The sequence below is a fragment of the Protomyces lactucae-debilis genome (assembly GCF_002105105.1).
Source record: "Protomyces lactucae-debilis strain 12-1054 chromosome Unknown BCR37scaffold_1, whole genome shotgun sequence".
Taxonomy (NCBI): Eukaryota; Fungi; Ascomycota; class Taphrinomycetes; order Taphrinales; family Protomycetaceae; genus Protomyces; species Protomyces lactucae-debilis.
In genome coordinates, this window is record NW_024467993.1 from 124,134 (window position 1) to 137,052 (window position 12,919).

At 51.9% G+C, this 12,919-nt stretch overlaps 7 protein-coding genes across 7 annotated transcripts; 3 read left to right on the forward strand and 4 right to left on the reverse strand.

Annotated features, from left to right (window-relative positions):
• Positions 1 to 71: 71 nt before the first annotated feature.
• BCR37DRAFT_337502 (uncharacterized protein) lies at positions 72 to 296 on the forward strand (the record flags this gene model as incomplete). The annotated part of the gene is made up of 1 exon (XM_040867264.1): positions 72 to 296. A coding segment is annotated over one exon (225 nt), but the record flags the coding sequence as incomplete, so codon positions are not given.
• Positions 297 to 4,198: 3,902 nt separating this feature from the next.
• On the forward strand, positions 4,199 to 4,369 carry BCR37DRAFT_331686 (uncharacterized protein; the record flags this gene model as incomplete). The annotated part of the gene is made up of 1 exon (XM_040867031.1): positions 4,199 to 4,369. A coding segment is annotated over one exon (171 nt), but the record flags the coding sequence as incomplete, so codon positions are not given.
• BCR37DRAFT_1659 (uncharacterized protein) lies at positions 4,351 to 5,201 on the reverse strand. The gene has a single exon (XM_040866223.1). It carries the CDS (start codon positions 5,132 to 5,134, stop codon positions 4,595 to 4,597), a length of 540 nt encoding a protein of 179 aa, XP_040728084.1. The 5' UTR covers positions 5,135 to 5,201; the 3' UTR covers positions 4,351 to 4,594.
• A 34-nt stretch (positions 5,202 to 5,235) lies between these two features.
• On the forward strand, positions 5,236 to 7,805 carry BCR37DRAFT_375450 (uncharacterized protein). Its single transcript, XM_040868381.1, has one exon. It carries the CDS (start codon positions 5,370 to 5,372, stop codon positions 7,722 to 7,724), a length of 2,355 nt encoding a protein of 784 aa, XP_040728085.1. The 5' UTR covers positions 5,236 to 5,369; the 3' UTR covers positions 7,725 to 7,805.
• Positions 7,806 to 8,019: 214 nt separating this feature from the next.
• BCR37DRAFT_390135 (uncharacterized protein) lies at positions 8,020 to 8,325 on the reverse strand (the record flags this gene model as incomplete). Its single annotated transcript, XM_040870805.1, has 2 exons — positions 8,020 to 8,196; positions 8,254 to 8,325. The coding sequence occupies 2 exons, from the start codon at positions 8,323 to 8,325 to the stop codon at positions 8,020 to 8,022; spliced, it is 249 nt and encodes an 82-aa protein (XP_040728086.1).
• Positions 8,326 to 9,179: 854 nt separating this feature from the next.
• BCR37DRAFT_375454 (14-3-3 domain-containing protein) lies at positions 9,180 to 10,510 on the reverse strand. The gene is made up of 2 exons (XM_040868382.1): positions 9,629 to 10,510; positions 9,180 to 9,577 (listed from the first exon to the last, which is right to left on the reverse strand). Exons 1-2 carry the CDS (start codon positions 10,255 to 10,257, stop codon positions 9,391 to 9,393), a joined length of 816 nt encoding a protein of 271 aa, XP_040728087.1. The 5' UTR covers positions 10,258 to 10,510; the 3' UTR covers positions 9,180 to 9,390.
• A 740-nt stretch (positions 10,511 to 11,250) lies between these two features.
• BCR37DRAFT_1992 (uncharacterized protein) lies at positions 11,251 to 12,410 on the reverse strand. Its single transcript, XM_040866351.1, has one exon. The coding sequence runs from the start codon at positions 12,025 to 12,027 to the stop codon at positions 11,503 to 11,505; it is 525 nt and encodes a 174-aa protein (XP_040728088.1). The 5' UTR covers positions 12,028 to 12,410; the 3' UTR covers positions 11,251 to 11,502.
• Between the last annotated feature and the right edge of the window lie 509 nt (positions 12,411 to 12,919).

Sequence of the window (12,919 nt, forward strand, 5' to 3'; positions counted from 1 at the left end):
AGACTTTCAAGTCCATCCACAGCTTCATCAAGTTGTCCATGCAGTATGCGGCTGACCCGCCAACGGACCCAGTAGACTTGTTGACCTGGCGATCATACATCAACAGGGCTGTCACGCGCGACTATGGCGTTCATGGGGCAGCTATGCATGTGGATATCATTCAACAAGCGGACTCGTGGATTGTGATTCGGGTGCTGCGAAGCGACAAGTCCAAGATGTGGGATGCTCTATCTGGCTTCACAGATGAGCAAGCTGGTGTTGGACTGCGCGTGGAGAAGGTTAGTGACTTTTTAGCTGGTCTAAATAGACCTTTGCTCAAGTAAAGCATGCTAGCGAAATCCGTTGTGTGCGGAGTGCAAGGACTCCAAGGACGCACATGTGAAGAGTAGGATAGAAGCGAATGACTACAGAGATGCTCAGATGAATAGGACAAGCACAAGACGATGCGATGTTCGAGCGCAGGCAGAGCTGTACCACAACAGAAAACCACAAGGGTGTTCCCAGGCAATCTCTATGCCCACGTCCTCTTCTGCTCTCGACTTCAATATGACGCTCAAACTTGGCTATAGCGCATGTAAGCTTAGTGAGCAACACGAAAGAAGTCTGCCGCACCTCATCACGAAGATGAGTGTATGGGAGAAGAAGGCCTGGTTGCCTGGTCTGAAAAAGTGCTCGTCGTCGTCCACGCAATGTCGCACGCCGAAGCAGCTGCCAAATTTCGGGCCGAGTGCTCATGGCTCAGGCCTCATGGACACAAACAACTCGGCGTGGTCAACAGAGTGCTTGTCTGAGCTGCACGTTGACGGACTCTGACCGAGAGGTGACATGGCGTCACGTAGCTGCTTAGGCTGAAGGATCTTCTTTGTATCCCAAGAGCTGTCGCGTCAAGGGACTTGTCTGATCCGAATGTGCAACGCTGCTCCTGCATCAAACAAGCCATCTGCATAGACACTGAGCCAATTCAGGATCAGGAGCGTGTTTGTATTGAATACGGATCAACAATGGTCACGTAGCTCCAGCAACTTGTGTCGCTTAGGGAGCCATGTCACGTCGCCGGAGGAAACTCCAGCATGTCCTGCTGAGCAGCTGAGAAGGCGGCAAAAACGCTCATCTTCGCACAGAGTGATGAGCCATTATTGTCGCTTTGATGGACCTAGACGTATAGGCTGTACTTGGAGATGCCAGAGCAACTGTTTGGCAAACATGGTCGTTCATCTTCCGACTCAGCCCGTCTGACTTCTCTCAATGTTGTATCGCCAACACACAAATGTCACACCGCCGTACGTCTGGATTGGAGCATTTCGAAGGCGTGATCGCATGCTTAGTAGCAACGGGCTCCTTCCAGGGCATATCAGATTGGAAGTGCGACACAGCTCCATCCATGGCAATGCGCGCTCTAGATGAAACACCAGGACTTGTACGGACAATAAACGTCAAACTTTGATCCGTCAGTCCTTCTGTATCGTATAGAGCGATGCAGCTGCTTTGATTGGAAATCCGCAAACCTGAACAGATTGGAGCTGAGCTTCTTGATTGGGAGACACGACACAAATGCTTGCTGTTTGCTTTGCCAAGGGATACCACCCCATGTGGCCCATCCCTAGGCCATTGGGTTCTGGGCCCTTTGTCGACAAGCAAACAGTAGCGTCTCCTCTGCCTGTGTTTACAATAAGGAGACGGGCCTGATTCCGCTGCAGCACGAGAGAGGGGATCCTGATCTATCCGCGGGCAGTGCTCCTTAAATCCCCTCTGTCTGCTCCGTCTCCTTCTTCTCTCGTCCCCATTACCTTTGTGCCCATACTTGCCAGCTAGACAAGCAGCAACAGCACAACAGGGACGCGACTGAGGGGCTCTTACTTGAGAGTGCTCGCATTGAGACGTCAAACCAACAAGCAACCGCACGGCACACAATCCATACACACCCTGTTCTCCTGGGCTGTGTGTACTGTCGCTGTCAATTGATCTCCAGGGAGACGGCCCTCCTTCTCTCCTTCGTCATTGCGGCCAGGCCCAAAAGCGCGTCGTACTTCAGGGCGACATGACCATCCTCACGACGTTGCCCGCGGACTCAGTGCACCCTCCACCACCACCACCAGCAGTATTGGGCGATACACCTGTGCTCGAGCCATTGGACAGCAGCGCCGAGGCCAGCAAGCAGACGGCCGCATCGGACACCCAGACGGCAGCTACAAAGACGACCAAAGCCGCTCAGGATGCGCAGTTGTCAGTGTTGCCCACGACTGCAAAGGCCCAAGAAGCTCAAGAGACTGCGGCAGTCATCAGATCAGCAGCTACGAATCACTCGGAGACAGCGGAAGCAGGCCTCGAGCAGCCTTCGCAACAGGCACAGCATGCCTCTACAGCTTTTGCAGCGCCACCAGTTGAGCAAGTTCTTCAGACCAGCTCGAGGCAGCCTACTCAAGATGCAGCCTCAGCAAGTGCGACGCATCAGACCATCCCTGCAGCCCGCGAGCGCCAGCAACAAGACTTTCACTCTCCTGTCCTCCAGCATCACTCTGCCCAGGATCAGGAGGCCTACCGTCGCCAGCAGCAGCAACAGCAGCAGCAGCAGCAGCAAGATCAATGGCAGTACTACTGCTACCAAGTTCAGCAGCAGCAACAGATGCTGCATCAAGATCAACTCCATGATTACCGTCGCTACCAGCAATATGTTGGGACAAATGCCGCTGCACCAGGTGTCGGTTTCTACAACAAGCGCGCCTGGCAAGCCTCTCCATTGGATCAACGAGGCAATCAGCAAGGCTTGAGTCTATGGGCCTACGACAATGTGTCGACCACTTATGATGGCTACCCGCTCGCTTCACGCGAAGCTGCTGGTGCTGGACATGAGTCTGGACAGCCGCCTCACATGCTTCCGCAGCCGTACAGTCATGGTGGCATGATGCAGACGCCTATGGGTCATTTCCAGCCCTTGTACTTGCCGAGCCAGCCTGATCCACGCGATTATGTTGGTTTGAACCATCACTACGGCAGGGCAGCGCCACCAGACAGCAGCAGCAGCAGTAAGGTCTTGACGCATGCGAGTCAGAGTATGCGTTCTCCCTCTTCAGGAGCTTTTCCTCGTCACGACTTCACGAATCTCCCAACCCCTGGCCTACCCCGTCAACGAAGCAAGCTTTCCAATAGCACGACTTTTGCCAACCTTGGACTTGTGCCGACTCCAACACCGATGTACACTATGGCTGCACCAACTTTGACGGGTTCTTCATCGAGCACGCCAGCACCCCGGACGAAAGTGTCCTTTGAGCATTTCGACGTGTCGTCTCGTGAGCGCATGGATGCTGCGTCGCCGGCTTCTGCACCTGGCTGGCTCGGTCATCAGCAGTCCTCGTCGATGGGCAATGACGCTGTTCACCCTCATCACCATCCTCATCACCACCACCATCCTGGTGAAGAAGGGAATTCGACCCATGTGGATCCAACCACTTTGTGCTTCACCCCGCCCGTCAAAGCTCCTGCAGCATCAAAGAGCCCCTCGCCTCCTGACGACCCTTCTCCCAAGGAGGGAGCCGAGTCGCCCGTTTCAACTCATTCGCAGATGCGCTATGCTCAACACTCTGCAGCTCAGATGCGCGGCTCCTTTGAGCAGCGACAACACGAGGGCAATGCGAGTGCTCGAGAGGTACGTGGCGAAGACGACTTGTCGAGTGGCAACAGTGTTCCTGATGACAATGATAATGACAGCGACTATGACCCTCGCGCAGGATCTGCTTCAGCACGCAAGAGGAAGTCGATACGACAAAGCACCAGGCACAATTTGAATGGTCACGATACGCCTCGTCGTGGCAGAATGCCAGTGAATGAGAAGGAGCATATGCTCCTCAACCCTGCAGATCAGTATGAGCGCTTTGTTCACGATGGTATGCATGTTTTACCATCGCAAAGTCATGGCGCATACCTGGGACCACCTGCTGGTATGCTTATGGGCCATGGACCGTATCGTTTTCAGCCGCATCATTATCAGCAGCCGCCTGCTATGCAGCCTTCTCAACCGCCATCTATGGGCGCCTCGCAGCCTTCACAAGGCCATCAGCAGCAGTCGCAGCAGCAATCACTGCAGCAGCAGCCGTCACAGCAGGATCCTGATTACTCGGATGACGATGAGCATTCGCACGGATCAAGGCAGCGACCAAAGAAACGCAAGCGTAAGGCCCCCTCGGCCCCAGCTCAGCCCATAGTCAAGGCCTTCCAATGTGATGTGAAAGGTTGCGAGAAGCGGTTCAGGCGGAGTGAGCATCTCAAGCGACACATTCGATCTTTGCACACGGGCGAGAAGCCCTACCCTTGTTCGACGTGTGGCAAGACTTTCTCAAGGACTGACAACTTGACGCAGCACATGCGTGTTCATTCTCCCGATTCGCGTCACTTGGAGCAGAAACGGCGCAGGAAGATGCGTCCGGAGCTGTAGAGCACGACCTTGCGAGGTGTCTTTACAAGCTCTTGCGGTTATGAACCCCCTCCTTGTCATTTTTCCAGCAACATCGTCACAGTCTTGCATTCAATTTGCATGAAATGGACTGACAACCTATGCGTAATATTCTATAGAAACACATCTTTTGCCAGTCGTGTCAATTTAACGCACCTTTCTCGCCTTTGCATGCTTGACCTTGGTCCTTGCCTTGCGTGCCTTGAGCATCGACCGCGCCGTTGCCAATTTGGCCTGAATCGTTTCACGACGTTCATGTCGTGTGCGCTCCATCTTGGTGCCCTTCCACTTGACGAGCCCGCGCATAGGCGTCTTGACTTTATTCCCCTCCACATCAAGCGTTTTACTCTTCGCAAGCGCTTTGGCAATGCGCGCTTGCTTCATTGTCTCTGGTAGTAAATGAGCGATCTGATATTGCTGCGCAAGCTTGAGAAGATCTTGCTGCCTCCGAATGGAATAGCGTGGCTCATTGAAACGAAGCGTATAGGTGTTTTTGGAGGGCTGAAAAGGGTTTGCACGCGGTCTAGCGGCCGGCGATGCAGACTCGGTTGAGGCAGTTTGGGTAATCTTGTCCGCACTGGGTTTTGAAGACCAGCTTGTGCTGGATGCAGGTGGATGCGCTTTGAAGAAATTGAGCAGCGGTCTCGGCAGCCTGGCTACTGCTTGCCTTGCCTGTAGACTAGACATGGCAGCTGGTTTTATTCCCGTCAGTCTTGTGTCTTGTGGTCGTCGTCGTCCTTTTGCTTTCTCACGGGGCAGGAAGCGTCATGGATGGCAGCGACCCGACAAGTTGACAACCACACGTACAAGAGGTCATCTAAGAGACAGCCTGCTGCAAGACGAGCGAGCCTAGATAGGGAAAAATCAAGAGAGTCATCTTGTTCAGTCAGGCGATCGCAAAGCAGGGCAGCAAGTCCATCGCATGAGCTCCGCAGCACCTAGACGACCGTCTCGGCAGGAACAACAGCTGCGGCAGCTCCTCGACACTGTCCCTGGCAATGACCGCTGTGCCGATTGTGAAGCACCAGCACCGCGATGGGCGTCTCATAATCTTGGGATCTTCCTATGTACGCGATGTGCAGGGTTGCATCGAAAGATGGGAACACACATCTCACAAGTAAAGAGCATCTCATTGGATCAATGGACGCAGGATCAAGTCGACGTCATGCAACTGACTGGCAATACCATCTCAAACTACAAGTATAATCCCCTGCGGAATTGGCCGTTGCAAGATGATGATGTGACTATGGAACGCTTCATTCGGGATAAGTATGAGCGAAAGGCCTTTTCCTCACAAAGGGAGACGGCCAATTTCACTCCCATCAAGTCGGCCCTGAAGGGCGGCAGCAAATCATCAGCACCGCCGGCATCTCCAGAGGATACTAAGCGTTATCAGCAAGAGCTCCAGACTCTACAGGAGATGGGCTTTGGCGACCGCAATCGCAATGTCGGTGTTCTCAAGTCAGTCATGGGTGACATTGGTTCGGCGACGGATGTCCTTGTTGCTATGGAATCGTCAGATGGTAAAGAACCGCCTCCAAAGCCTCAACGGCCGCGTGTTCGATTCACGGAAGACACCATTGGCGGATTAGATACGCCGCAAATGCAAAAGGGCAATCCGTTTGCGGCATGGACGGGCAGTCAAGCTGAGATGAATCCATTTTCATCGATTCCGCCGTCATTGTATAAGCAGCAGCAACCACAGGTGATGGCAGGAGCAGGTGAGGACAATCCATTCCCACCAGCTGCACCTCTCCGTCAACAATTGACGGGTGGACAGCCATTAAGACCGCAAGGACAGGACTTTGGGGTTTCAGAACAGCAGCAGCAGCAGCAGCAGCAGCAGCAACAACAACAACAACCGGCAATGCAGCCTCTCCGTGCACAATTGACTGGTCTACCAACACCGCAACAGCTGAGTGACGCACAGTCTCATGCTTATGTATATACAGGTCGGGACTATTACCAGCCTCAACCACCTCAACCACAGCAGCTACCGGTCCACGGCTTTGCAAACAACTTCTTGCCCGAACGGCCAGCATCTGCACAGCCTGCGCTTGGAGTACAGCAACAACATGCTGGTAGTGCGAATACATTCAGCCAAGCACATCAAGCTCCCCCGCCACCACCACCTCGGCATCCATTTGGTGTGCAAGGTAATCAGCAGCAGCAGCAGCAAGCGTCGGGCTTGAACAGTATGTTTGCACCCCTTGTACCACAACGGACAGCACAGATGCAGCCTGCCCAACAGCAGCAACAGCAATCATCACAAAATCAAGTCTTTGGCAATGCAGGCCAATCTGCATTCGGACAACAACCTGGACAAGGCTTTGCTGCGAATCGTCCACAAGTGTCGCCACAGGCAACAGGGCCTTTCGGACAATCGTTTACACGACCGTTGCAGGCGCAATTGACTGGCATTCAGAATAGTCTGATGCAGCCACAGCAGCAGCAAGAAAGCAATGCGTTCAGCAGGTTTGGACAGCCCTTTCAGGGTCAGGGTATGCCAAGTCAAGGACAAGCGCAAAACCCGGCAGGCTATCAAATTTCACCGCAACCTTCAGGATTCTTGGGCAGTGTCGCACAATCGCAGGTACAAAACACAGGCTATCAAATATCACCTCAGCCATCCGGTCTTCCTGGTGTTGCTGGACAACAGCAGAATAATGGGTATCACATCTCGCCACAAGTGTCGGGGATACAGCGTCCTCAACAACAGCAGCAACATGGTGGCTATCAGATCTCGCCACAACAATCAGGTCTGCAGCAGGGCCAGCAGGCGTCAGCTGGTCTCTTTCAAAATGGTACACAACAACATCAACAGCCACAAGCTATGAATGGGCAAGGGTTGGGAGGACTGCAGCAACGACCGCCGTTTGCTGTTCAAAATGGAAATGCCTCATCGCCCTTCAATCCTGGTCAGGCACCACCTCAGCATGCCTCTAGCCCATTCGGGCAACAATCACAACAACAGCAGCAAAGTGGATTCAACCCAATGCAGCCATTCAAAACATTCGACAAGGCGAGTATTATGAGTTTGTACAATACAGGTGGCGCTACACAACAAGGTCAGCAACAGGCGCTACGACCAATGATGACAGGTCCTGGCGGCCCACAACAGTCGCAACAACAAGGACTTGGGATGCAAGGGTATGTACCAACAATGCATCAACAGCAACCTAGCCAAGCGTTTGGATATCCACAACAGTCGCAACAACAGCAGCCCCCATCGCAACAGTATAACAGCACGCATGGTGGCGGTGATTGGTATAGCTGAGCTGACCCAAACCATTTTCCTTCATTGTGAGCATTTTTTGAGAGTATAGCGTCAGGCGTAGATTTTTGCACTTCTTGGAGCTTTCTTGTGATATTGCTCTTTGTGTGTAATCTCAGTCACTGAAGGAGAGCTGAGCAGATGCTGATATATGGTGCATCAAAGCAATATTGTGCTCGGTCATGTCGGATCGACTCAAACGAGCGGTTGGACAACTGCATGAACCAAAGCCACAGACGAGCATCGCTCGAGTATTTGAGGATCCATCCTTTAGCTATCGAACGATAGCTGACATTGCTCAAAGAATGCCAAGCTTCCGGTCCTTCCGACGTTCCTCCATCCACCTTGCTTTACACTCTCGATACGCTCTAAAGAAGTCTGAGCAGGCTTCCCTATCATACGCATTCTTATCAAGGCACTTGAGTGAAGCGCGTGATGACTCTTCGCAAGGGTCAAAGTACTTGCTTGTGCTCTTCTATGATTGTGTCAGCATCATTTTTAAAGTTCTTTCGTGTATGTTAGGCAGACATACGGACTTGAAGGTCTTTTTGATGTCTGCGCTGGTTGGATCGGGTCCTGCAAACTCCTTGACTGGATAGGACATGAAGTTTGTACTTCTCGAGGCGTTGAATGTCCGTATGGATGTCGTTTCTGATGAGATGGATGTCGCCAGTCCTGTTCTGCCAAACGTACAAGGTCGAACTGATCACAATATAAGATCATGCCTCATGGCATCTAGATAAGACTATGGAATGCTTCGCTCCTGATGCATCACACTGGCATGTAATACGAAAGCAATTTGTTTTCGCTAAAGTGCCGCACTTGGTCAGAGCTAGATATGAAGCGATATCTCAGAGAGATAGACGAGTTATGCAAGGCTGCCCTGGCGACCGGACATGACCCGAAGACGAACGAGCTGAGTCAGAAGGGTATGGCAAATTGACAATCAATGTCAAGGACAGCAGTGGTTCACCGCGTGCTATCACACTTGCCCAGGTCTTCTGTGCTCCATGTGCTCGAAAGCTGATTGTGCAAAGGCCAAATAGAAGGCCGCACCACATCCTTCTGTGCACAAGGGCAATGACAAAGCAGCTTTGCCGTTGGGCCTCATCCACATGGCACAAACTCTACCAAGCACGCAGAGCACATTGCGTACGAAAGGATGGTGGCTAAGGCTGAGTGGCTTCACGAAGTTCTGAAGCAGTGCACACCGTCAATCCCGCATACAGTCTCTACACTCACTGACAAGCACGCGACGCTCACTGAGCTGACGGACCCAATGCAATCACAGAGCCTTGCATGAAGTATGTGCGTGATCGTGTCGAGAGCGGACATTTCCAAAATGAACAAATCAAATCTAGCGTCAAGGCAATGTCGAATTGATTACAACATCAGAGCATGCCGCATAGCATCTAGCTAAGAGAACCTTCTTCACAGTAAGACCGACAGCTTCGTGTCGTTGCAAGCGCGACTGTGTGATTGAATTATCTTTTGACTACGAGGAGGAGAAAAAGAAGGCAAATTGGAGCCCATGCAATGCCTCGTGACCTATAGAAGATAGATCAGAAGGGCACTGCTGGACATCAAACACAACATAGAGAGAGGGTATGGGTGATGATGAGCCTTGTGTGTAGAGAAGACTGAAGAAAAAACGGCGGACCTCTAGATTCTACTCTGCCTTGACAGCCACTTCTTCCGCCTCTTCAGCAGCAGGTGCCTTGTCAGCGGCAGCAGGAGCAGCAGCAGCTGCTGCACCACCTTCGGTAGCCTTATCCTCGATACTGTCAGATGTCCACAAAGTCAAATTGTCACGCAGCAACTGCAAGATCAACGTCGAATCCCTGTACGATTCCTCCCTAATCTTGTTAGCATCTATCCTTTGTTTCTTGTCGCAGGGGAAAACTTACGAGAGCGAGTCGAGCTCAGCAATGGCATCGTCAAAGGCCTGCTTAGCCAAGTGGCAAGCACGATCGGGCGAGTTGAGGATCTCGTAGTAAAACACGCTAAAGTTGAGCGCGAGTCCCAAACGAATTGGGTGGGTTGATGCGAGATCCGTTTGAGCAACATCCGTTGCGCCCTTGTAGGCTTCGTGCGCAGCTGTAGCGGCATCCTTTCGCTTATCGCCCGTTGCAAACTCAGCGAGGTAGCGGTGGTAGTCGCCCTTCATCTTGTAGTAAAACACCTTGGACTCGCCTGGGACGGCCTTCTTAATGAGATGCTCATCCAGGACTTCCAAGATGTCTTCACAGATCTTTGCAAGCTCCTGCTCAATCTTGACGCGGTAAGACTTGATGGTTGCGACATTGCCAGACTCGGCGTTCTTGGACTCCTCTTTTTGCTCAATAGATGAGATGATGCGCCAGCTTGCACGTCGCGCGCCAATGACATTCTTGTACGCAACAGAGAGGAGGTTGCGCTCTTCGACGCTGAGCTCCTGGTCAGACTTGGCCACCTCCTTCATGTTCTCCACCATTTCATCATATCGCTCTGCCTGTTCTGCGAGCTTTGCGAGGTAAACGCTGTCGTCTCGTGCCATTTTTTTAGTATGGATGGGGTGTGTTCGTGTAGGGGAAGAAGAAGAGAAGGGAAGACGTGGATGGGATGGATCGTTGACTGGGGGGTGTTGTTTGTGGTGTTGGTGAGTGTGTGTATGCTTGCAGGTTTGTGGGTGCAGCACGGGGAGCAAATCGACACTTTTACGCAGAAGGCTGCTGGCCTCTGCTCTTTTCTTTCTCTATCTGCTTTCATCCTACCTACAGTACCAGCTCTCGTTCTCTCCCTCCTCTGCTCTTCACTAGACCCTCTTGATCTTGACCCTTCCGTCCTGCCCCTGCTCCCGGGCCAAACCCTTAAAAAGTCTCTGGCGCGAAATTGCATGCACGTGTTGTTTTCAGGAACGAGCTCATGAGACAGTCTTTGTTGTTTGTTGTCTGTGTATGTAGATGAGCCCTTTGCTAGACACAGATGCTTCGGAACACAATCTATATCGCAATACAAACGCTAGTGCTACTGAAAATAATGGTCTGAGAGACTGAGACGCCTTGTCCTGCTTCATGCGACTTGAACAAACATAGACCCCTTTTGGACGACTTGTCAATTCGCGACAAGACAACTCTCACGCTCCACTCTTGGCCCTTCGCGTGCAAGATCAAAGATGCAAGTCTACTTGAAGTGCAGTCTTCACTCCCTATATCCCTCGATCTCAACCACGTGTCAGCCCTGTGTCCCTTTCTTCAGGTTCAAAGTACAATACGTCGAGACATCCATTCCATGTCATTGCTTGGACATGGCATGTCGTCCAATAGCACGCCCTGCTAGTGAATCTCAGGAACTGGCGCACACATCAAACTGGCGTGACGTGAAGATTAGTCTGCGCAACAAAGTTGAACAAGTCTGGAGTGTTCAAACTTGTGGACCCTCAAGTCGTCAGACCGCATGATGTCACGAACGCGCTGTTGACCATCTTCTGTGTCCAGAATCCGTGAGTCAAGCGGGCCCTTAGTAGAGGTAAGCTTGCAGAATTTTCGCTTCTGCAAAGCATACATCCGCCCGCCGCTGTCCAAATTGAGATTGGCTCATGCTTGCGATTAACCTGCCTGGGCCAGACCCTCGTGTCTCCATCTTCAATATGACGCACTGGCTCTGTGAAGTTGGCATCTTGAGCCCATCAACGACAAATGTCTCGGGACATGATACAACCCGCGCCATTATGATCAAGAAGGGCAAGGTTGATATTGTGTGGCCAAATCATGCCGCCTCCGTACAATCGTGGTATCCTCGATTAAGGACGAAGCCAATCCAAAGCATTCGGCAGGCTCAGGTAATCGTCATCGTCAAGCTTCATGATGTAATCGAACTCGCGCTTTCCTGTGCCTTGATCGGACAGGTGGTCTGAGTTACGCATCCTTTGCGACATGTGTCTGCCCTCATTCATATTCTCCGGGCAGCCAAGAATGATCAAGACACCGACTTCATCTTGCTCTTGAAGCCGGGTCATCATCTCGGCGTCCACATTCTGACCAACATCGAAGCGAATAACAACCGTGTCTCGTGTATCCATCATTCCTGAAGCCAGTACATTGCCGCACGCTTTTCTTGCGGCATTGCGCATCTCCTTCTTATCGCCAACGGAAAAGATGCCGGCGAACAGTGAAACAGGCGGCAGGTCGGGTAGTCGCGCAGCCACAAGGTGTCCATGCAGGCCTTCTTCGTTGTAATGAAGCAATCTGGCGTGCGATGCCGTCGAATTGATTATCGGACACAGCCGCCCTTGAGAAGACTGAATCGAGAGAGATAAAGTAACCATGAAGAGGATTGATCGCTGCGATCACACTCAAGCCGCTGAATTGCTGTCGTGCGCCTGCCATAAGCATCTCTGCTCAGCGCTGTAGCCAAAACTGAAATTGCATAGGTTGACCATGTCTTTCAAATGCAACGGGGGAGACAGAATGTGGCAGCTTGTATACTGGGAAGAATGGTATTGGCTGTTTGGTCCTACCAGCCTAGTACTAGGCAAGTAGGATTAAGGAGACTGATGCACACAAGTGTTGACTGAGTGACAGTAAATCTGCCATTATGTGTATTTCGGTTTCTGCACCCTAGCCTGCGCAGCGCCGATAGTGTTCAGTGCAGCAAGTTAGTATGTCATGAACTGGGACCAGGAGACTCCGGCTTTACAGCCTGCGTTTCCACTCGAAGCGATGCTATAAGACAAAGCACAGATGATGAACAGGGCTCAAGATGCGTATAGACACCAGTGCTTCTGTGCAAGTCCCTTTTATAGTAGCTCAAAGAGCCTATCAGTCATCATCGTTTGTCTGAGCTATCGTGCAGCGCATGAGTAAGCGAAGGCAGGCGATGCTTCCCGACCAGCAACAGCTGCATGTCAAACAGACTAATGGCAGTGAGACATAATACCGGCCAGAGATTTGTACCTCGTCGACTTTCTCAGAGAATCCTGGTGCTTGGCTGGACAGCCTCAGGTAAAGTCGAGTCAGATGTCTAGAGGGTTTGACCAGAAGCCTTTTGACAATTGCGTTCTCAGGCAGAGAGGTCTCAGTATGGCGACGCGAGGGAGCTCGAGAGACGTGCAGGCATTGAGCCCGCACTCTGATGATTCAGATGGATTTCGTCTGTCCTCGATTACTTGACAACTGCAACACATCCATCCAGGCTCCAGCTATGAATTTTCCTCATGT